The sequence below is a fragment of the Netta rufina genome (assembly GCF_964035555.1).
Source record: "Netta rufina genome assembly, chromosome: 8".
Taxonomy (NCBI): domain Eukaryota; kingdom Metazoa; phylum Chordata; class Aves; order Anseriformes; family Anatidae; genus Netta; species Netta rufina.
This window is the reverse complement of record NC_140131.1, coordinates 12,668,357-12,693,428: the sequence shown is the minus strand read 5'-3', so window position 1 is coordinate 12,693,428 and position 25,072 is coordinate 12,668,357. Positions and strand designations below refer to the sequence as shown.

General features: G+C 38.0%; 1 protein-coding gene across 3 annotated transcripts in view; it reads left to right on the top strand.

Moving 5' to 3' along the window:
- The first annotated feature begins 4,653 nt into the window (after positions 1-4,653).
- The window catches only part of ADGRL4 (adhesion G protein-coupled receptor L4), a 76,567-nt gene continuing 56,148 nt past the window's right edge, over positions 4,654-25,072 (top strand). For 2 of the 3 annotated variants that reach the window (XM_084291361.1, XM_084291360.1), the window contains exons 1-2: positions 4,654-5,308; positions 6,870-7,019. In XM_084291361.1, the coding sequence (XP_084147487.1) occupies positions 5,287-5,308; positions 6,870-7,019 (172 nt within the window). In that variant the 5' untranslated portion in view covers positions 4,654-5,286. Of the gene's footprint in view, positions 5,309-6,869; positions 7,020-25,072 lie in introns of those variants that run through there. The other variant, XM_084291362.1, reaches the window with a different exon arrangement.

Sequence of the window (25,072 nt, the reverse complement as noted above, 5' to 3'; positions counted from 1 at the left end):
TTAATATATTAGCACTTCTAATATAAAATGAGTGTGGATTGAAAGCAACTGGTAATCAGGCATTTCACTTGTGTAATTATTCATGGGTATCTCTCTATTGCTCCTGAAGAGATGTGACTATCATTAGATCTACCATAGAATGACCAGTCCCAGGAGAACAAAAATAGACAAGAGAAACAAATTACTTTATCCCTTATAGCTGTGAAGATATTTTTACCCAATCTGTACATGTATATCTCTTCTGTATTATAGCAGATGTGGAAATGGAGCCCAGTTTCAGGGTAGTTGATATGGCTTTTAGAAACATTGCATTCAGTTTAAAATCCCTCATTTCATGACTTCACCCAAGGTAAAACAAAGAGCAGCAAGAAACTGGCTCTGAACACTGAAATATTTAATTTCTTTCAGACGGACATAGCTACGCAGCTTTAGAAGGATGTGTGCACGCATATGTTTGTGTGTTTATAGCTTCAGAGTTGCCTAGAGTTACATCTTCCCAAGAGATATATTCAGACCTGCATGCTCAGGTGGAATATGATGTTTGCACACAAAATAATAAGGATTCGTGAGGCACTCAGACAGGAAGGTGAGGTGAAGCTGTTATAAAGCAGATGCTAACACTGCTCTTTTGGCAGAGTCCTACCTGAGGTAGGATGCTCTGTAATAGGCTAGTCTGTGTCGTAAAGATTGTGTCCCTGGATTATTTTTTATTTGAATATAATTTTAACCAACCACAGAAATACGTTATTTGGAACTGACATCAAGTGCATTTTCAACTGTATCCAGTTTTTATTGACTAGAAACAAACTATAAGTGCTCTAGTGACTAGGATAAATGAAGCATATCTGAAGTAGCTTTAAAACCATTTAATTCTTGAAGTGATAGGATTTGGTTTGGAAACAATAAATTAATTAGATATATTTATAAAAAACAAAAATAAAGAAAGAAAAAAAGAAAAAGAAAAAATTAAAAAAAAAAAAAAAAAAAAAAAAACAGCAAGAAAAAACAGCAAGTATCAGAGATAAAGATTTATCTAAGACATTTGGGCATCCTCAATCTGTTTTACATCTCATTTTCTTTTTGGCAGAAAACTAGGATATTCAAGTAAACAGTCATTTGCCAAAAATAATGTAAAGGCCAAAAGGAAAGATCAGGGTCATCTTTTTATTATTGGGATTAAGTATTCATCAGCCCAGTTCAGTAACAGATACATATATGTGCTTATGTGATAGAGATAAATACGTGAGTGCGTGCATGCAAGTGCTTGTGGCTGTTCTGCACATACTGAGTGGATTATATTGAAGTATACTGTTGATGGGTTAGATACCAGAGGCTGAGAGTGCTGAATATATGTGGAGCTGAACAGCAAGGAGGCTGAAGATGTATGAACCTTACCTGGAGCTTTCAGGATCTCTCAGTGTGATACACACTCTCACCAACACCTCTCAAAATAATTCATAGTGGTCTGAAAGTGGGGTCAGCAACCTATGGCAGATACATTTGTAAGATGCCCATCAGATGGCAGCTTTTGGCTCTTGCTAGGTATCCAGTGGCATACATACTTAACATGTAATTTGAGAAAGAAATATACTTCCTACACACTTGTTTATCCCCATTGTAATATAAAACTGTAAATGTGGTGAGACTCTTAGGTATATGCTCAGCTAAGCAGTCCAAATGTGATTGCTCCAAAGGCATAAATCTGTCTTTAATGCAGTAGATTGTGATTACGTTCATTTGAAGGAAATAATACAATACTAGCTTTGTTCAGTTTTTGTTCTTTTGTTGATGCTATAGGCAGCTTCAGTAATGAAAGGAGTTGCTCTATCTTTATCTTTTGTGACTAGGTTCTTGGAAGTGTTAACTTCCCTTCCTCATTAGCTGTGGGTGTTAGTTCCATAGTATTGTCTGCATAATCAGCATCCCAATTACCTTTAAAATCATTGAGAATACATTTCTACAGGATACAAAGCTAGCAAAATATCCAGTAATTTCTATGAGTGGGCTGATGTCTTCCTACCAGTTCACCAGTAAAAACCCAAATTGAGAAATCTACAGACAGACATAAGATATTGCAATCACAATGATCAGTAATCAAAAATGTGTGATTTGAAGTCAAGCATGTTAACGTGTGCATATTCACTTATTTATGCCCTCCTAACTCAGCCTTACAAAGACAAATTAGCCCATTTATAAAACGAACTGCACATTTAAGTATAGGATCAGGTCTCTGTTTCCACTGTGTAATAATGGAAAGGCGTTTTTTGGAGTGTTTCCACAAACCATTTATTTTTAATGCTTCTTTATTTTAAAGCAAACCGGGATGGATTCTTCTGTACTGATATTCAACATTCCTGTATACATTTTATTTAGTTTTGACATATTCTTCAGTTTTCCAGGAATATGCATGTTTGTGCATGTTTCTTCTCTCTGCCTGTAAAGACAGACACCCATCAATACTTCACTTCTGTCACATCTCAATATTTTTTTCTGAGCATATTTTGAAAAGTTTGACAGCACAAATTTGAAAGTGTCTGCTTTCTCATGTGTTCACCTGCTTGTTTAACTCCTTATCCCTATATGCCAGTAGATAGTATCAGTAAATCCTCCTGGTTTAATCTCCAAAATGTCTCAGAAATCTTCCCTTTCCTCTTCTTCTCCTCATAAAATCTTTGTCAAGTCCATCCTTCTCCACATCCATGCCTATTGCGACCTTGCTGTCTTCAGACTCTAACTGACACTCACATTAGCCAGTTTTTAAAGTAGTCTCATGCAAAAGTAATCCATTGCTCTCAGTGTTGAGATCTCATTAAGATATTCCTAAATCCCCCTTCTTTACTGTCTCCCTATTGCCTTCTAAATCTGATCAAAGCTCCTTTTATCACCCAAAGTTCCTCTTGACCTAACCTTCTTTGTTGTGTCCTTCTTGTGCTGTTCTTCCTCATCTTTCTTCTTTACTTGCTTCCTCCTCACCCATTGCCAGTTATAATGTAAACTGTTTGACAATTAGACCTGTGCACCTTCTTTCACTTTGTCCACTGTACCTGACAGTAGAGTTATTCAGCAATGCTGTTGCAGGTGGAAAGGGTCCTGACAAAAGGTTTGTACCTTGGACTATGAAAAAAGCAAGTTAGCATATACTTTTCTTGTAAAAATTAAAGATGTTTGCCTTTTTATACAGAGGTTTTGGTTTTGTCTGTCATCTACAATTTCTCCTATATGCCTAAGCCTTGAATCATAATATGAATTAAAATTCTTACTATAAATTTACTAACGCTATGATTCAAGAAACTGCTTTCCAACCTGTCTCTCTGAATACCCCTTGCAGAAAGGAGAAACTGAAACATTTGCCTCTGACTTTCCAAAAATGTGTTTTCAATGCTTAAGGTCTGAATTTTAGGTTGTAACGTATTGCTGTCTGTCTTAGTCTTAAACATCTTGATTAGCTTGATTTGAGGGAATAAAAAGACACAGGACAAATAGATGTAATTGCAGTATTATAGGCTTTCCACACCAGACCTTTATGAGTCAACTGCAATTTGGCACCAGGATCTGCAAGTTAGTGCAGACAAGCCAAGCTCTCGATACAGCATGAAGGACAGGACAAGCAGATCAAAGCTTCTGTTGATTCATCTGACTTTCTGTTCCTCTGTGTCTTTGCACATTAGATTATGGGAAAGCTTAACAAGCTTCTTCCTTTCTTCCCCTTTAAGTCCTCCCCCCTACACACAAAGTCAAACAAGAGAAAAACAGCCTTCCTACGCCCTGGACCCTTTGTTCATTATTCTGTGGTTCATCGAAAATTAACATCCGGTTACTGGAGCTTCCTCTCTCTTTGCCAAGGTGCTACATAAGTACTTTGTGCCAGCTAGACACCTACGTGCTGTTTCTACATGCCTCACTCCTCCCTGGCCTGAGCAGATGTTAACCCATTCAACTCTAGCCAGCAAAAATAATGACGCAGGAAAATAATAGTGAGCAAACAATTCATAACAAAGCTAGAAAAAAATGTTGCCAGATCCACATCCATGAATATTTTTTATAAGCAAGCTGATGCCTCCCCATCTGCTGCCTACCAAAATCTCAACTTGAAAAATTCATAGTCAGACGTGAGATATTTTAACCACAATTATGTTCTACAGCTTCATCCATTTTGTTTACTTAGAGAGATTCTCCAGTCTTCCAGGAGCATGTCTGTTCGTTCGTTTCCCTTTGCTTTGAATCTATGAAGGCTGACATACATCAATTCTAAAGCTTTACAGCGTTTCAGTGCATGAGTTGTCATCCCCAGGAAGCTGGGAAATGATGGCATGCACGTCATCCAAAACTACATTAGTATCGTTGTATCAAGTATCATTGATTATGATGCTATAATTGCTTTCATGTTTAACAAAAAGACATGCCAAATGCTTCACCAAATTTGCTATATTTTTATACAACACCCCACTCCAGTTCCATGAATCTGCAGAAACTTTTTCTTCCTCCGCTCCTGAGATTCCCGGCCATACAATTGCTTTCCTGCCTCTTTCCTCCCTGCCAATATCTCTTTGTTTTCCTCACAAAGCAGAGTTCAGTGGATTTCCTGTACCTCCTTACAGGCCATTACCCTTAAAGCAACATTTCTTGGCTGCAGAAAGGATCTATCTCAAAACTGAAGAAAGCTCTAGGAAAATCACAGTCAGGCAGGATTGCCTAAAAAAAAAGGGTCTTGGGGCTTACCAGGAAAAGGTGGAAGGAAGCATGTAGCCCCTTACCTCTGAGTTTGTAAACCCTAGCTAGTTACTAATCTCTTCCACATCTTCCTCACCCTCCCTGATTTGTTTCACCATCCTTCTATTGCTCCTTCACTCGTTCTGCCAGGAGGCTACCGTTCATCCCTTCCATTCTCTTCCTCCCTCTATCCTGAGAACTCTCCCAAAAACTTCCTCTAATCCATGCTCCTCTAACTCATTCACTCCTGCATCTTTTCTGACACCTCCTGTGAGACCCAGACTGCTGCTTCTTTTACTTTCTCATTTACTCCTTTCTCATTTATTCCCTACTGGTCAGAACACCAGGTTCTCAGCCCCTCCCAGCCCTCCATGTCCTGCTTGTGAGTCTCAGTATCTTTTGGGAACGCGAAGCTCAGGATAAAGGGCAGTGTCAGGGCAGCACTTGCACAAAGACATCATTTTCCTAATAGGCATGTGTGCATATTTTGCACATGGTGGTACATTTTAAGGCAGAGAGTTTTTTTCTGTGACACGGGGGCTCTGCACCAGGCGCCACGCAGCAACGGCAACACCAATGAAACTGCTTCCATTCCTAGGTAGGTGAAATCTCCTTCCCAAGGGACTGAGTGGCAAGTGGGAAGGGAGCGGGGTCTTGCAGGACAATCTATGGGGACAGCTGTGCTGGGGCTGGAGAGAAATGAGTGTGTTGGAGGTAATGGAAGGCTGCTTGTACAAGGACTCAAGGTCCACAGAGCTGTGACTTGTGCTGGTTGCTACAGGCTTCCGTAATCCCACTGTTATGGTTGTCTGAAAACCAAATCCCACAAATGCCAGTCTTTGTCTCATTGTTGGTTTTATTCTGTAAAAACAGAAATATTGTGGGTTTCAGTGTTTTTTGTTTGGCTGGTTTGTTGGTTTTGGTTTTATCTTAAATCCCTCTCTCACTCTCTGCTTGGGAGATTTTTAGATTTCACTTGTTATGAACACTAAAATGGCAACAGAATCCTACAGGTTTCTGTTTTAATCTTTGAGAGATTGTCTCCTCTTTCAAAAACAGAGAAGATGAAACTTAGTGATACATAAATTGATTTGGATTATATATAGTTGTTAAAAAAATGTGTGTGACTTTTAATCTTTTGAATTTTTCATGAAATTTTAATTTGTTCAAGAAAACAACACCTCAATGAGATTTCCTGAAGCAATGAAACCTATAACTGTAACACTAGGCTAGCAAATATCCAAAATAATATTTGGGTAGGGAAAAGCAGAACTGCAGGGGAAGACAGCATCTAAAATGGGCTTCATGTTCTGCAACTTTCATTATGTCTAGCTAACCATTTATAAAGAGCAAATTCAGAAACTTACTTTCCCTTCTGAGTTAACTGCCTCATTTCTAACCCATTATGAGGTGTGTATAATTATTCAGTGAGCTGTTAGTTTTCTCACAGGGAGAGGTTCCTTTCTTTTCTTTGTGTTGGAAACTATATGCATTCATACAATGAGAAAGTAGTTATATCATGTGGGAATTGTTCAGCGGATAGAAAAAAGAAGGCAGTACCTTTATAACATAGAAATGGTATTTTAAGAGACTACTTTTAAATAATTTGGAGACATTTTTAAACCCTAATGCCACAATGTTGTAAACACTGTGACATGTCAATTTAATCTCTCAGACCATGCATGTGTGTAAGCAACATATGTATGGAAATGCTTATAAAAGTTAAATGATCTTGGGAACCCTCTGTGATATTTTCACTTGATATGTGTAGGGCAGTTTGTATTACACTCCATATATAATTCAGAGTACAAATAAATGTCTGTGCTTTAGTGGAAAGTACTAAAAATATTTGAAAGCCTTTCAAACATTTTCCTCAGATCACTGAGTAACTTCTACATTGTTTACCAATTTAATACTAGCTGAACATATACGCAAGTTCTTATTCTCCCATGTCTGCTGTTGCTAGCCCCTGAGTAGTTTCACTAGAGACCACTGCTGTTGATGGCCATATCCCCATCCTGCAATACAGCTGACTCTGTGATGACATTACGTTTATAGAAATATCCCAATTTCATGGAAACCTTTTGCACAGATTTGATTTTAGAGGTCAGTATGAAGCTTTCAAATAAAGAAACAAATATGGTTTTCCTTTGTTCCAGTTCTGGTTTCCAGTCTGCTGGACTATGGCTACACTACTGCAAGCTGCAACATGACATGCCACAAAGATGCACGTTGTGAAGTTCAGGGTGGGACACAAGGTTGCTTTTGCGCCCAAGGATATACAGGAAATGGCATAACCTTCTGTTACGGTAAATAGATTTTGCCTATATGTATTTCTGTGATGTGCTTGCTTGAAAAGAATACTCAAGAGCCCATTAACTCAAGGATTAAACTTCATGGTACAACACCTTATGATAGCATGCTGTCAATGCCAAAAATTAAGGTCTTTGCAGTTTCTGAGAAATTCTACAGAAATTCTACAGCCTCAAGCTACTATTTTAACATGGCATAACATGCATCTCAGTTGTATAAGACCTGTTTTCCAGCTTCAGTCTTGGTGCATTACGGTTCCATAGAGATGCTGATGTATCTTCTCTGATTTAGCTTCAGCAATTGCCCTTGTGACTTCAGACTTCTAAGGCTTGGGGTTGACACAACTGCTATTTTATAACCTGCACATCTCATCCATATACACACAGTAGTAGCTCACTCTTCCCAGCTGCTAATCATGATTAAAAAACTACTGTTCCTGAGCTATGATAGAAGACTGAGGAGGTGTGTGCACCATGGGGAAATGCCCACATGTGAAGCTAATATTCATTTTTCCACTTCAGCTGCTAGCAAGGGAAAAATGCCAGAAATCCTCCAGAGGGGTCTGCTTCTGGATGTGTTTGTCTTCCATCCAAATAATTTTCTCCTTCTTCATTTTTGAGTTGTCCTCTATTATGTGTAGCTCTAATACTTATTTCCACTGCTAAATGAATATTGTCAGTTTTTAGTGTCCTGAGAAATAGTTATGAATATTAACCAGCCATTTAGTTAGTTTTTGTGTTTCATGCATCTTGGGAGATTAAGCAGTAATGGGCACTTCAGTTTAGTATGAGCAGAGACAAGCTCCCCACCTTTAGTTTTTTGTTTGTTCGTTTGTTTGTTTGTTGTATGGATCATTCACTATGGTATATTTGGAAGCCTGTTTATTGGAAAATTTAGAATGCAAAGACATCCTCATAAGAAAGCTGACTAGCCTTTTATAAACTTGGAATATTTAGACAGAAGTTTTGCAGTCTAAAATAAAAAACAATAAGGAATCACAAAATTGTAGAATAATTTAGTTTGAAAGAGACCTCTAGAAGTCATCTGGTCCACTTCTCATTCAAAACAGAACCAACTTGGGGTTTCTTGGGGCTTCAGCCAAGTTTTGAGCATCTCCAAGGATGAAGATTGCACACATCTCCGGACTGGCTGTTCTACTGGCTGACTACCATAACTTTGAAAACATTTAACCGATCCTAGCTGGAGTCTTTCTTGTTGTAACTTCTGCTCTCAAATGCATTCATCCCTTACTAAATTTCCAAGAATAGCTTAGCTTCATCTTCTCTATGAACTCCGTGACCGCCCCCCATTAGGTACCTGTAGATGGCAATAAGATTTCTCCTTTGCCTGTTCTTAAGTCTGAACAAACCCTGTTTTCCTAGCTGCTTCTTTGCATCACATGCCATGTAGTCAATAAACATATTTCTTTAATACAATGCTAAACTTGCCATAAATATAGGTCAGTCTTGTATACACCACATTGTCAGTAATTTTCTAGAAAGTTGTGATTATGCGTCATCAACTTAAGTTACAAAAAACGTAACTGTTGTCCCTCATTGATATTATTAAACTCATAAATTATGTATGTCAAGTATGGCATTCTTAAATCTACACATGTAAGGATGTATTTATCTTGCCTTCCATGTTATTTGTCCTCATCCAGTATCTTTTTTTTACTTTCATTTTCTCTTTTATTTTCTTGGGGAAATATACATTAAAAATCAGAAGGACACTTATTGGTCATTTAAACAAAATTCAGTATGGTGAAATAGAAGTGTCAGTCACTCACAAAACTTGTAAATCGTCTAATTGTTTATTAAAAATAGTACTAAATGTTTGGAAACTTAATCTTTTTATCAAATTTTCCAATATCTGTCCAAGCAAACCAGTTACTAGATTTGTATGTGCTGCTTTGCAGTTAAGAGTCAATGGTTTGAAGCAAGCCTCAGGTCAGGAGACCAACATTTTCTCTGGTAAAATAGCTCAACAACCACGAAAGTCACTTACCCTCAAGCTAAGTAGCAAAGCTTGTATCAGAAAAGTATGGCTGTTGTCCCTGAAAGAGAGCCTACATTTCTCTAGGGCAGCATATTATAGAGTGCGTTATTAATATTGTGCAGTAGTCCTATAATAGCATAAACAAGTAACCTGAATTTTAATTGGATAGGCTCTAAAAAGGATTAGAAATATAGGCTAAACCCTATCATAAACAGGTTAAAGCTATGAAAATGTAAAGCAAAGCCTCAGTCATTTAATGATGTATTAGATCTTGCTGTTCTGTATAGGGAATGCTGCAGGTGTATCTGCTCTTCTACAGATAGCTACCCATTTTTCTTCAGTTAATAATCTTAGGCTTTTACAATGATAGTCGAGTCACCTTCAAAGGAGATCATCAATTATGTGCTAATACAGGCATTTTCTAAAGAGTATATATGTTGTGTTATATTTGCGTGTTTGCCCTTTTTGTTATTTAGATGAGTTGTGAGAGTCATAATTACTGTCATCAACATTAATAATTCTGCATAGTGCAGAACCATCTTCAGTGCATTTACCTGGTAGGCAGTTAAACTGCAGCACTGGTTGTTCTGAGGTTTTCTTCTGAAACCAGTAACTCAAATTCCTTCTACTTGTAAAAACGTTGAACAAGAAAAACATACTAGTTTTCAGTTTAGTTCTATTAAGCTTAAATAGCTGGAAAAGTGTCCCTTTTTATTTACAGAGACATTCTCAATGTATTTAGAGGATTCACTATTTTTTCTCTACTTTCACTTGCTTGTAACACCTCTTAAATACTTGTAAAAGTTATTTGTTTGCTAGCTCTGTCTTTTCAATGTGATACACTTAGACATTTTCCCTTGTGTTTACTGTGCTGCAAAAGGCAATAATGCCCTGTTACATTTATTTTCTAGCACCATTATTGATGAATCATGAATCACTGATGTCAGCATACCTTAGGAATGGGGTTTGTTAGTTTTTACTTTGCTCCCTTTGCCAGCTGGATAAGTGACTGTAGAGAGCTCAAGATTATTGGATTTGCTGTGTATAGATAAAGACATATAGATATGAATTTAATTTCCTGGTGTCAAAGTCATGGCTTTTAAAATAATTATCCTCTTACAATCTTTCCCATAAGATTTCAACCACTTTAAATTAGGTCATGTTTTGGACTTTGGCATACTTTGGCCAATCTAACAAAAAGCTAATTCTCTTCATAATCTCATTGTCCTCACTAAGAATATGTGCAGGAATGCACATAGTCAGGAGAATAACTGATTGTAGGATCTGGCCTCTTTTATATATTGGAATTATAACTTGCATCGCCATAAATTCCTTCTGTAGAATATCTTCTAGAAAAAGATAAATGAGTCACCTTGTCAAGCCTTACACCTCTGAGGTATGAAATAATATCCCATTCTTCTTTTGTATTTATATTTCTTGTTTTATATAATATAAAATGAGAGAGAATGGCCTCTGAAAACTGTTTTATTTTTAGGACTCTTTGGGCAGATGTGTACTCTGAATGTAATGTATGAGGCTTTAGCTTTACACTATCATATATGTAAACGAAGTTTCATAGCTAAAGCTCTTGGGGGGAAAAAAAAAGTATATATGTGTATATATAAAAATAAGACTGATTTATAGATAAATTAACTTCTTTTTGTCAAAAAAAAAAAAAAAGGCCGTGGGTTTTGTACAGACAAATAGCATATATTTTCCACTTTTGTAATCTATTTCTTTATGTGAAAAATCAGCCATATAAACTATGTGTTGCTCATAATCCCAGTTTTCTTCTCAAAAAAAAAAAAAAATCAGATCCTTTAGAGAAGATTGGGGTGGAAGTAGTGGAAGTAAGACTTCAAAGAAGCTAATATTTTATTTTTAAAACAGAGGGAAAAATGAGTTGGCATCACTGATGCTTTCCCAAGCAGCTCTGCTGTTTCAATACTGGCTGCTTCTTGATTGCTGACTGCCAATTTGCTGCTTTGCTGGCACACTGTAGGAAATTAAAGTAAACAGTGTGATCACAGTGTTTACTTTAACTTTGTAAAATACAGAAGGAAAATGAAGCAGTGTTGTTTGTTCCAGGAGGGTAGGCAGGCAAGCAGGAAAAACCTTAACAAAATATCCCTTCCAGATATCCCTGCACATATTCCCTTATAAAAGTCACTTGCAAATTATACTGCAAAAATTAATCAGTCTTGCTTGTAAAATAGTTACAGCTCTTCCTGAAATAGTGAGCAGGGACTTAGGCTATCAGGGCGACTTTGCACTGTAACAGGACGCTGACGTTCTTTCTGAAGTCCAGTACAGTAGGATTTATCATTTTCCAGAGGCAAAAAATACATCAGTGAAAAGTGGTATTTTATATCAAAATATGGAATCCCTCTGAGAACACAGAGCAATTTATGTAAACTCAGCTGAATCAAAATGAAAGCCTACTCAAAATCTGAACATAAATATATTTTCTTATTTTACTGACGGTCATACTACCAACTCTCTGGCTTTTGCCAGCTCTTAGAAGGAGCTTTCCTGTGAGATTCCAACTTCTTGCTATAAGGTGATGTTGATGTGTCCCACAGTCAACTTCTATTGTATTCACTGAATTTGTTTTGATAAACCAGTGTCACCATTGTCATTCTATAGTACTCAATATAGCACAAAATATCAAGTAGTCTATAGTTTTATGGAAACTATATAGAGTTTGGAAACTTTACCTTTCAAATTAATTAGACCCTGTAAAAAACACTGTGTACAATCATTTCATTATATTCAGAAGTGTCTTTCGGTAGCAGATGATCTGATACAAATGCTGGTTCACCAGAGGAGAGTTTTCTGTTGTTACCAGCAGGCATACATCACTGGATGTCACTTCTGCGTTTACCAAATAGTCTGAAATCACTGATACGGAAGATCCAACCCACATACCTCCTAAATTCATTTCAGTGCTATCAGTTACCACAAGCTATAAAAAGGCAAATTGCAGCTGCTCTAGCATAACACAGCAGGAGAGAAATATGCCTTAGCCAAACACAAATGATGGCGCTCAACACAGTGGGTGACAGCTTGGAAAACTTGGGATATGCTACACAGCAAAGCAAAGCAGACCCCTGATTTTTTATACATTCCTCATAGCTTCTGGGCTTGTCTCACTTTTCATTACCCTTTCTCCTTTTTGCCTCTCTGTCTTCTAGACTGCTGTTCTACAGCCAAATTCTGCCATATCTTTTCCAGTTTCAGGGTGGTGCATGGTAAAACCAGAATTTGGGCTGTATGAAAGGGCAGAGTTCATCTTCATATTCAGAATTCATACTCTGTGTTTAGGTGTCTGACTTTTTTGGTGGTCCCAAGAACTGTTACAAGGCCCCATCGTGTTTGTTGTATATGTAGTTATTATATTTTTAATTAAGTCCATACATTCAGTGTTTCTCTTTGGGAAACAATAAATTTACTTCTTATCTACATCTGCATTGGTCATAACACAGGCGAACGTTTTTCACCTTTTCCTGAAACACAGGGACTGACTGCTGAGCTGTACATTGTTACCCAGCTGAGGTATCTTGCTCAACATTCATTATTAAACCTGTAGGCAGATGATGAAATAGGAAAACCTGGGCAAATTAGCCTGGAGGATTTTTTTATTCTCTATCCTGTGCATAATGGTCTACTTGCCTGGGAACAGCTGGACTTGCTAGGTTAATGTTTGGACTTGATGATCTTGGAGGTCTTTTCCAACCTAAGTGATTCTGTGACTCTAAGTTAGCATAGCAGGTTCTTGGCCATTTGGGGACCTACAGTTTTGGTGGCACTTCTTGTTTTGTGGATACTTTCTTTGTGTATGACTTTTGGCTGTTCACGCATAAGTTACACTTTTGTGTAATTTTTGGTAAGGGTTTGATAGCTGTGGTGTGTGTAGGTTGCTGGGGACTAACCAGCAGTTGCATGATTGCCTTCCAGTTGCAAAGGACTGACATATGTTTATCTTCCTTAAAATAGACATACTCTTTGCTAAAAGTGTTAATCAAAACAGTATTTGTACAGTTGACTTTACTTTTTATAACTAACTGAAATTGCTTATTGTAACAAGCTACTATTGAAAGTATATTTTACATGAAGCTTTTAAGAGTAGATCAGGAGTTTGAAAGGGAAGAGGGCATTACAGCAGTGCCTGGCTATGCATAAGAACATCAGTCAGATGGAAAGCGATGCAGGATATTTGAAGTACCAAAATGTACATGCTGAATAAGACACAGTGGAGGCTATCCTACTCCAATTGTCTTACCTCCTAAAATGGCTGAGTCCATAAAAAGTCCATAAACATTTTATGCATTCAAAGTCCCAAATTCAGTTAGCTCACTTGTATGAAAAAATATCTTACAGTTTCTCACTTGAATGAGATAGAGAGAAATCTTCAGAGGGATAGCCCTGCTTCCTACTGGCAGAAAATACTGTATTCCTGGGCCAGAGATAGAGCTCACTATAATCATTTGTAAAATTGACCCTGACTTTAATAAGGCTTGGATCAAGCCCATATTAGACTTGTAACATTCACAGATCAAAACAAAACAAAACAAAATGTTCCATGTTTTCTGTTTACTTTTTTTTTTTTTTTTTTTTTTGAAATGCTACTTTGAGCATGGCTAAAACATAGTAACGGATTACTAAACTAAACTTCCTCTTGTTATATCTTTAATCGTATCCAGTCTCTTTTTTAAATTAGTCCTGTTTGCAACTAAAAGGTTTTTTTTTTTGAATGTGTGTAGATGATGTGGTAGTAGAAAAATAGTTCTCTCTCAAAAATGTACCCAAACTTTTAAGCTGATCAGCTGCACATGGATAGTTTCTTATTTGTTTAATTCAAAATGTGCTTTAACCCTTGCCAAATAATGTTGACTTCCTTTCTTGAGAAAATAGTCTTTTCATCCTGATTTATAGTCCAAGGAATCAATCAATATGGTCCACGTTTAAAGGATGTAGGAAAAATTCATTTAAAGAACTTAAAACTTATAATCTCAAAGTCTGCTCACTTTGTGCCTACCAGAGACATAACTGACTTTCCATATCTCTAGCATCTACAATGCTACAATCCAAAAACATCCAGCAATAACAATACATTCTTCTTACTCACTGGTCCAAAGTAAAGGGATGGAAGATATTTCCGGAACTTCTGGATATACTTACATGTATATGACATGTACACAAATGTATACACACTGATCTATGTATATGTGAATAAAAAGCATATAGTAGAGCTCACTACACCTATCGGATTCTGCATCTGCCTTTGGGGCTATGAATTTAGTGTAAGTCACCTAACAAAGTATCATAAAGAATTACACACCTAAGAGAGAATGATGTCATCTTTATGTAGCTACACTGATATCCATATAATATCCCACCAGTCTGGCATACTCTTTTGTCTCTGTTGAATAAATCATAGTTTAATAATGGAAAAGTGTTCTCCATAGGATTGTTGTTGCTTTTCCCCCCCACCCCCTCCCCACCCCTTCCAACATAAACTGGCCAGGAGTGGTGAAGTTGTCTGTAACCTCATTTGAAATGTGTAATTTATCTAGGATGATATGCTGGTGCACAATTTTTCTGTGTATGACTGTGAAAAATTGCCGGCTGAGCTGTTGGCAGACAGAATATCAAACCCTGCTCAACCCTGTACGTATAAAAGAGTTTAAGAAGGTAATTGACACTTTGGGCCTCTATTTGCCAAAGAAAGAGATAATGACGTTCTCCAAGAAGATTAGAATCTAACCAAACATTGTGTTCTAAATATAGAGCACAAAGCCAGGTGATGTTTGTGAAAATGCTGCTTGGCTGCAGGAGGAGGAGGGTGCTGAAGGACTACAATTTTGCACTGTATATATTTTAGGTACACAGATTTAATTTAGAGATTATGGTTTGAAAATGAAATTTACAGTATGTGTGTTTTGGGGTGATAAGAAATTGATTTTGTGACCTTGGTACACACTAATTGAAATATCTGGCACTGTGTTTTGCTGAGGTTAAAGGAAACCATATATGCCTGGAACTGTATTCTTCTTTCACCTTGAACTGTGCAGTTAATCACAACCATAATCACTGGCAGGAAGGAAGCTGCTGTTTAGCTGTTCTACAAGGAAGCTGAATAATCTCTGTTCTTTGTCTAATGGATAGGTTGTTGTGTGATTACTTCAGGCTAGGTTTAAGAGATTCAGATAACTTCAAAATGGAGACTTCTGGTGACATTAACCATTCAGTGAGCACCCGGGGCCACAGCTTCACCCAGTGTGGGGTAGAGGATGGCACGAGCAGGCAGGTCTTCACAGCTCTGTGGAGCTGCCAACCACCACTCTTATGGCTGTTTGCTGGGGCTAAGACAGCTCTGTCCTGTGCTCTCTGCCAGTGTGCACCAGGTGGTCCAGGGAAAAGCTTCCCCAAGCTGTATCAGAGAACAGTACATGAACTGTTCTGGCCTTGGACTGGTATTCCTGGGCATCCTAATGCCAGTTCTAGCATTAATAGGTCTTCTTTATTCAGCTGGGTTTCTGTCTTAGTTTAGATTTATACAACTGTGACAGTCTAGAGTTTTCTATAAAGTAGTGTGGCAGGGTGCCCCATTATTTTGATTATTATTTAATGTTACACATTTGTTAGGTTGGCACAGGATCATGTTTTTCGAAAAGGAAAATGAAAGCTCCTGAAAAGCCTTGACAATAAATGGTTATTTGTTCAAAAACAGCCAAGTCCAATCTTTGTTTATGTTAGTTGGCTTCATGTAATGGTGTTGCAATAAAGAAAAATAGCTCTTCAGGATATGCATTGGCTTTTATGTTTTATTTGTAATGAAAGCTATGCACATAGGCAGCAATCTACATAAGTTACATTGAGGGAGAACATAAGCATAGATGGTGACTTGCGTGTTTATATATTTAGTATTTATTTGTGGCAGAGCATCTGGATCTCAATTTTAAAGAATGTGAAATCAGGCTGAGGTACTGCAGTTTTCATTCCCAGAAAGTTACCAAAAGAAGACTAAGAGAAAAGGTGAATTTATCACCCACCCGGAGACTGCTGCTGCTCCTTCTCTCCTGCCCTATCACTGCAGAGGATCTGCAGGTCCATTCCCCTGACCTTATATTCTCCTATTCGATCCCAGCTTAGGAGAAAGTCCACGGTCTCCAAGGCTTATTATACTGTAATCCTCACTGCCCTCTTAACATAATGACAATTTTTGTGTATACCTAAAGTTCAAATGGGCTGAGGGTAGCACAGTTCCGTTTCACTGATTGCATCAGGATGTCATGGGAGCCAGGAGCTAGTGCCACAGTGATATCTACACTGCATGAAGATCTTCATCACTGTCTCTGTAACTTCAGAGGTCCTAAAAAAATGCCAGAGAAATTTCCCACTACAGTTCAGCTACCAGGTATATTGGTGTGAACTGAAAATTCAGTTAAGCTCTGTGGACCTAAATAGGAGCTCTGAGCTGCTCAAGCCTTGTATTAGTTCTTTGTGGTTATGGAACAAGAGTAGGTGGAAAGTCATATTACAGTGGAGGCTTTGCCTCACTTTTTGTCTTGAATAAATCATTTTGGTGGATAGCATTGATCCTGAGGAACCTCTGCCTTTTTAAAATCAGCTTGGAAAAAGTTCAGAAGGGAGATCAGTGGAAGCTGGAGGTACTCAGGCAAACAGTTCAGCCCTTTGTACCTATCCAAAATGTTTCATTATTCAGAGATATGATGAAGCATGCATCAATTCATAAATATGACCCACTGTGCAAAGTAAAAATGTCGATATTTCTGTCCCATTGTGCAAGGGATACCTGGTGCATACAGAAAGAATTTCATCTCTTTAACAACCACAGAGAAAATAGGAAAGGCAAATAACCTTCAAAAGAGTATTGACTTGAAAGCAGGGGTAGGTAGAAGTTTCTAAAACTTAACACAGCTTTTGAGCTGGGGTAATCAAAATAGAAATGACATTGGGTAACAGATTTAAATGGCGCAGAGCTGCAGTTTGGCTGCTTTTTTAGAGTAGTGATGCAAGTTGTGGTACATTGATTCCACCATACTCAGCTCTGTGGCTAAAATCTAGGAGCTTCTACATGAAACTGTTGTTAGAAGATAAGGTCACTTTAGGCATGCATCACACAGTACCACAGCTGTCACAGGAGAAGCTAGATATCATGGCCTAGGTGTGCTGGGACAGAGTAGTGGGCTACCCACTGTTGAGCTCAGTTTATATCATTTTGCACATGAGGTCTGAGAATTAGATGAATGTCAAAGGGGAGGCTGAGATAATATTTACACAGCTGTGGGCTGCAAAGAAAAGAACTGTTAACTGAACTTTTTGTACATCATCTTGAATAAACAGGTAGTATGTTAATACCACCAAATGCTGGGGAGGGATGTGCTAAAAGGTCTCTGGGCTGTGTTCTCTGTTCTCAGAGAAAGTTATTGCAGCTTTTATCAGCTGTAAAGTGCTCTTGAATTATTGCTTAAGATTTGGCCTTAGAATTATCTAAATTCTAAAAACTTTTAAACTAACAATGGCACATTACCCCCAGGCAATGCCATGCAGACAGCAGCATTCACATTGGAGCTCAATATTCAAACTAGTGATGGGGCTGTGCTGTAATACGGATATCTGGTTTTGCATACCGCAGCAGAAACCCAAGTGCTGGACTACTGCTGCTTCTGCTGGCATCGTAGTAAAAATAGTCTCTTGAAATACCTGCTGCCTCTGTTCTCATTGCAACAAGCAATGTCAAGAGTATAATGATATGCTTTATTATAGTTTTCTGTAGAAAGGGTGATGTTGATGACTTTCCTCTGATAGAGAGGGGACTTGCAATTGACTTTTGCAAGCCACAAAAGTTGTAGGAAACAAAGCCACAGTTAGGGGTGGATTTTCCAAGAAATATTTGTTGAGCACTTTTGAGCTGTCAGGCTCTATCCTAGGTGCCTAAAGGAGGACTGAGTTGTTTCAATCTTGTTATAATCTCAGTTGTGGGTGATGAACAATTGAAAATCTGTCTGTGAAATGCCTTTTTTTTTTTTTTTTTACTATCATCTGTTGGCAGTTTGGGCTTTTGATTAGCTTTATTTTTAACTGTAAAGACCCTTTACTTAGGTGGGGAAACCCTTTACTTAGGTGGGGAACTCTGAAAGAGCTGGCGCTGCTGGTGGTAGTAGCTCCTTGCCATTGGAGATTCAGTAATTAAAGAAGTAGATAATATCCTCCTCATTGAGGAGATTTAGAAAATCATAAGGACTTTGCGTTATTACAGTGTTTAACATCAGCAAATGGAGGAAAAAAAAAATAAAAACATGATGGCAATTTTCATTAACTGCAATGCATGTGGAGGGCTCTTTTTCTTTCTTTGAACAGCCAAACACTAAACAATTCCTAAATCCCTCCTTGTTACTTATGTTTTCTTTTTGGTGGTTAAAAACTCCATAAAGCAGAAATTGAAGACTTGTTATTAAAATACTTGCTGACAGCTCCATTCAAAACATTCTTTCAAATAGTGCTATCACATCATGAGTCATCCACTATTCTAATATAGTTGCTTTAACAAGTACCTTCCTTCGTGGTTAAGGCCCATCTCTTTTCATTGGAAAATTCTTCCTTTAGACACGTATTGAATTACTGCTGTAAATATGTCTTTCTCTGGTATTGCACCGTTTGGGCTACAGAACACATGTAACCCACCCCCCACTGAAGGAAGGAAGGAAGGAAGGAAGGAAGGAAGGAAGGAAGGAAGGAAGGAAGGAAGGAAGGAAGGAAGGAAGGAAGGAAGGAAGGAAGGAAGGAAGGAAGGAAGGAAGGGAGGGAGGGAGGGAGGGAGGGAGGGAGGGAGGGAGGGAGGGAGGGAGGGAGGGAGGGAGGGAGGGAGGGAGGGAGGGAGGGAGGGAGGAAAAGAGATGGCCATTGGTCATGGCACAAGAAAACAAGAAAGAAACACTAACCTTTTTTACCTTCTTACCAGGAGGATCTGGGTACAAATGCCTTGTGCCATTAGCATAAGTCAGAGTTCCTGGCTCAGTGCAATGACCTTGCATCCCTCTGCAAATAACATGTTTCTGCCGCTGAGCTGGTGTGCAGCCCCAGTACTTGTAGGCACTTCTGTGCACGGGCTCTCCTAGGGCCAGGTCTTCACCTGGCGTACAGCAGCACAGCTCTGCTGATGACAGCAGAGTTAAGCAGCTCCCACCACCTGAAGACTGAACCCAGGAACATCCCAGGGATTAAGTGGTCCCTGGTGAAACAGGGTGAGTTTCACTCTCTGAGCTTGAAGTTGGAATTATTTACAGTCACTTTAACGGGACAACAGCTGCTCTTTACCTAGAGATGTGCCAACAGCACTGAAAGAATTTGGATCTAAATTGCAGATGGATGGATTTCAATTTGATTCAAGTAGCTGGACTGCACGATGCTGTACTGTAAGCTCTCAAAGTCAGAGCTTGAGAGAAAAATCATTAAGTTGGAAGCTGATACTCTGAAAGACTTTTATAAAGCAATATATTTTCATAGCAGACACAGATCAATTTAAAAGTAGTAATCAAGGGCCATGTGCTACGTGTTCATGGACAGAAAATGTGGAGAATTCAGCCAGAGCCAGACACTTAACATTCAGAGCATTCAGACTAGCATTGAGGATATTGCCTCTACGGAAAATAGTATGGTACAGAATTTAAGTATTGTGAATTTGTTAGATAATCACAATGCTGTACAGAGATAAAGAAGCTGCCAGATCACTGCCAGAAACAACCTCAACACAAGTTTTCTAGGCAAATTTGGGTTTATCTTCTGTACAAATTTTGGTGGAAGGAAAAGTCTCTACAAATATCCCACAAATAACATGTGCTGAAGTCGTGAGACAAAAGGAAAAAATATAATTCAATAGAATTTAGTATAATTCAGTATCTTTGATAGGCATTCTTTAAATTCAATGTAACTATACCTGTTATCATCAAATAAGATTCAGGCACGGGGATTATTCCCTTGCCAATCATAAGAATTTTATGAGATGTAACAATCCCTTCAAAAATAGCGCATCCACACAGTACTGTTTTATGTCATGCAAATGATAGCATTGTATAAACTCAAAATTTATATTTACTTGGATACTGCTACAACTAAAATCCTCCTGGATATTTTTAACCTTGCTCCCTTAGTAGTCTCTTTGGAAATACTTTTATGAAAGCATAGTGGCCACTGGCAGTGATAGATGATCCAAAAGGCTGAATCATTTCATCTTTCGCAGCAGTCATTGAGAGACTCTGCACAGTACCATTCTAAGTGCCTGAAATTAGATCTTCAAGCATTCAGGATTCATACTTGGATCCAGCCTTGGTTTTCAGTGCCTAGCTGAAGTCATCCTATGTCATAACTTGGAACAACTTGAAGACATCCATGTGTGAATCACTAACACTCTCACAGGTTGCTGGTTCTCCAGTTTTCCATATCAGTCCTTACCAGCCAGGGGGGAAGGTAGAGAGTAATAAAATCTTTAATGGGAGGCTTTATTTTAGCTGATATGATGAGGTTTTCTGCAGGAGTGACATTGAAATGTGGTCCTCCTCAGTACCCTTTAACTTTGTTGTCTTCCACTGAATCAGACAAGCAAATAAACAAACCAACCAAAAATAAATAAATAAATAAATAAATAATAAAAAGTCGAAAGTTTTCTTTAAATAACCTCATTTGGAAAGTTACACTGTGTACACTTTGAATTCACATTTACTAATGAATCTACATGGTAGCATAATTTTTCTTTGGATTGAATAATGAGAAAATGTGACCTTGAGCTTGCATTTCACTAGCCATCACAGTCAATACATTAAGATGTAAAATAGTAGGAAGCTATGTCTCAACATTTTCAGGTCCTTTGGAAAATTTTGTGTGCTAATAATTATATGTTTGCTGTTTTTATTGTTACTTCTCTGGTCCAGCCTTTGATAGACCAGATGCAAATTAATTTTGTCTGGTTTGTCTGTGGGCTCCTGCTAATATCAGTTGCAACAGAAAGCCCTTCATCACATATTTGTATAAGTAAATCTAGTCACTGACTCTTCCCATTTCCATCCTCTCTGTCTTCCCTCTATATAATATCTCTGTACTGATTATTGTTAACAACATCTAGTAATTTAGCATCATCTGTGAATTTAATTCTCAGGCTGTTCATCTCTTTTTCCAGAGCATTAATAAATATGTAAAATAAAACTGGGCTTAACACCAATTCCTGTGGCAATCCAACTGGATACCTCTTCACAGCTCACTGCAGGGCTGTTTGTCATGACTCATTATCCTTTGTTTACATTCCTTCAGCCAGTTTTCAATCCACATGACAGCACTCTTATCCAAGACATTATAAATTATTTTTCTAATAAGATTTTGTGAGTCACTGTATCAAATGCTACAGCCCAGATATATTGCAGCCACCCTGTTCCTTCCATATACTAACCCAGAAAATGGTGGAGAAGCAATTACATTTGTCTGGCATGATCTTTCTTTGAAAATACAAACAATTTATTGGTCATGGTTCCCCTGTTGTTCTAGATGATTCTTATGCTCATAATATTTATTCCATTGTTTTAAAGGAGAGTGATAACAATTGTACCAGGAGATAGTGGCAGGTTCACTCTGCCTCCCTTTCTCCTTTTCTTTAAAATCTTTCAGGAACTGCTGAGATTCACAGCTAGGAGTTTAAGGCAAAAGGGGAAATATATCCCAAATGCAAAGGGGAGTCACACATGAGGAGTATTGCCAGACAGGTGTCTGAGAGCAGATTACAGCTGCTCCCATCTCTGTAGATGAGACATTAGTGAGGAGGGACAGAAAGACTGCAAGGAGGGAGGAGAGGATTGCCATAAATATCTGAAGAGAAGAAAGAAGCGGGGGAAGTCAGAGGGACTCTCAGAACTGGGAGTTGAGTTGATGGGGGAATCCTGGAGCTATCAGCTCTAGCGGAGGATCCCTAATCTGTCATAAATTCAGTAATTTTGTCTGTTCCTCTTCATCTGAGAGCTATGCCTTGCTCTGTTCCCTAGTAATCCTTGTGATTCTGTTTGCTTGATTGCATGCTACTTGGGCTTTTGGAAAATAATTAAAAAAATAACCCAGTTCTTCCATATGAATTCAGATAAAAGCATTTTATTTGTGCACTGTGTATTTTGTATTGCAGCCTATCTCTTCTCATTACATCTAGGCCATGTGGAATATTAGGGACAGGAACTTTGCTTTTGTAACCCCCGTGTTTGGGGTCTGAAATACATGGGCAGACTGCACTGGCTTTACCAAGAGCTGTTCTTGCCTGCAGTGTGGGATCACACCGAGGATCAAATCCTTTGTGGAAGGATTACATTTTCTGCCAAATATGTGACATGGTTCAGTTTCAAGCACATACAGAATAAATCTATGACAAGGCAGACATTTAACAGTGGCTTAGTATCTAGGACCTTCATGGGAGACAGCTCTCAGTATCTGATCTAGTAAGATCTAGTAAGGTCAATGTGGGATCCACCCACATTTAAAAAAAAAAAAAAAAAAAAAAGTGGGGATGGTGTCTAATGAAGTTTTAGGACAAATTTATATATACTGCACTAGTATGGATTAGTACAGCTAAATTATATGGGGAGATAACACCTGGGAAGCCACTTTTAAGGAAACTGGTTTTCTTTTCTACCAGATCTTGTCACTGCTCTGCAAATCTTCCCTATCTTCTTTGTGTCTCACCCACGCTTATCCTTGGACTTTAAAATGCATTCATCAGAGATAACAGGCTTCATTTTATATATAGATAAGGATTATCCCATGAAAACAATGCTACTGAAAACATGTGATGGCTGACTTGTAAGGAGTGTGTGGACACTTTGTACATATTTTGAAATTTTTGGTCCAGCTCCTGGAAACAAACAACATGAACTCACTCAGGAGATTCCTGTTTCTTGCTGTGCTGAATGCCATATGCTCCGATAGCTCCAGAAAGCCAAACTTCCTGTGCTGGGGACAATCAGAGAGACAAATGCTGTCACTTCCACCCTGGAAACTAACTGCCAATGAAGTTAGTTCATTAGGAGTGAATGAAGTTAGTTCTCAGACTGCTCACTTAGGAAAGTATGGGTAATAATGTAATTGGATTTCTCCTTATACAACTTTGTAAAAACAGAAGAAATGCGGGGAAAATTAAAAATAATAATAATAATAAATAAAAAATAATAATAATAAAAAAAAAAAGAACATGATAAGTAAGTTTTAAACCAGATAAGACAGCCTAAAGACTTTGTAACCACCTTCCTCCTCTGTAATTAAAGAATGTTTAAAATAGAATAACTTGGGCTACATCATCATGACTATATGATCCCAGGATCCAACCCATACTTCAGGATTGAACCAACTGGAATAACGCTCTCATGAATAAAATAATGCAGGATAAAGTGTTGTTTATGATTTCTTTTCTCAGCAGATTAGCTGCGTACCTCTTGTAATACAGGCTGGCTCTGTGGAATATCAAGCACGGCAAGAGACCTGTTAGAAAAAGAATTATATTATCCAGCCAAAGCAATATCAGAAATGTCTCAGAGTCTACACTATTTTAATGTTGATTTAAAATCATATATTCATATTACCTTTTTGTGTCTAGTATAGCACTGTGATGGAGCCTTTCTTTTGCCAAAGTTGCATTATCCCATTTCTCTGAGTTAGGTAAACTGTAATGTGTCTGCTTTACAGATGGGTAAACTTAGCATAAAGAGTGGGAAGCCATCGTTTTCGGTCAAGAACACCTAAACGTAAGCATTTTCATCTATATTGGCCATCCATAGTGGTACTGACTCTGGAAATGAGCCTCTTTCCATTCATTTCTATGACAGATTATTTTACTTTAAATTCTTGGATAAAATACATTAGGCTTCCCTAGGGCAGGAACCTGAAATCAAGACTCCCACATGAAGATCCTTCCTGCCCAGCTGGAGAAATGTGCTCGTGGGCTCAGGATGATTGAATTGCCTTTTTCCAAGTGGCATAACTTCATCAGGAGAGATGGGTTGCATTTCTGCTTAGGTACTGCCTGTAGATAGGCAACTGGGGTGCTTTTCATGACAAGGGGAGAGCAGAATTATTTAGAACTACCTCAAACTCCAACATGCTAAAACTGCTTATGAAGAAGACATTGCCACTGCCTCCTTCTCTTTCTCTTTCTCCTTTTCTTCTTCCTGTCTTTGAATAAAAGTAGCTGCAGCTGTGCTGAGTGCAGAGCAGATCTCTCAGTGTGTTAGGTATATTATGTTTATAGGACCCTGTGCCAGTTTATAGCTGGCAGAGCCACAGGCTCTGAAACAGGCTTTTACAAAAATCCTTTTGTCAAGTTGGGACTAAGGAAGAGTCTGTAAAGCAAGGCATTAAATGAGTATCCCTGTCAGCAGCCAGTCCTTTCTAGCCTGCATTTTGATCAATGTTGTATAAATCATAGTATAGTCTAAATTACAGGTATATAAATTATAACTTGTAGCATGGAATATTGGACCTGCTGTTGTTTTTAGCCTGCATACTGTGGCATAGCCAACATACTGTTTCTATCATTTTAATAACCTTTACGGAGCAGGTGGCTGTTGCAGTTAATGCTGCTATCATTTTTCTTTCTTCATGTGATTTGCTGTGATGACAGTTCCATCATTTCATTTTGAGTATTTAAAGCTATTAGGAAGCATTTTTAGACAATCATCTTGTATAGGCATTTTCAAGCATGCCTAAAGCATATAGGGAGTCACTCCCTTTTACACTGCATATTTCTAAATAAGCATATAATATGTTTCATGTTAATCTGTGGAAAAATTATGGAAAAGATCACCAGCTGGGATAAACTGCCTAATTTATAGTTATGTCCTTATATTCCAGATGGGGATCAAGTCCAACATCTTACAATTGCAAAGATTTCAAAGATGTGAAACATTTCGAAGAACATTGCTATATATATTTTGCATTTCAAAGATAAAATACGGAAACCAGTATGTCATCAAACCATTTAATTTTCTTCCAAGTTTGAGAGTAA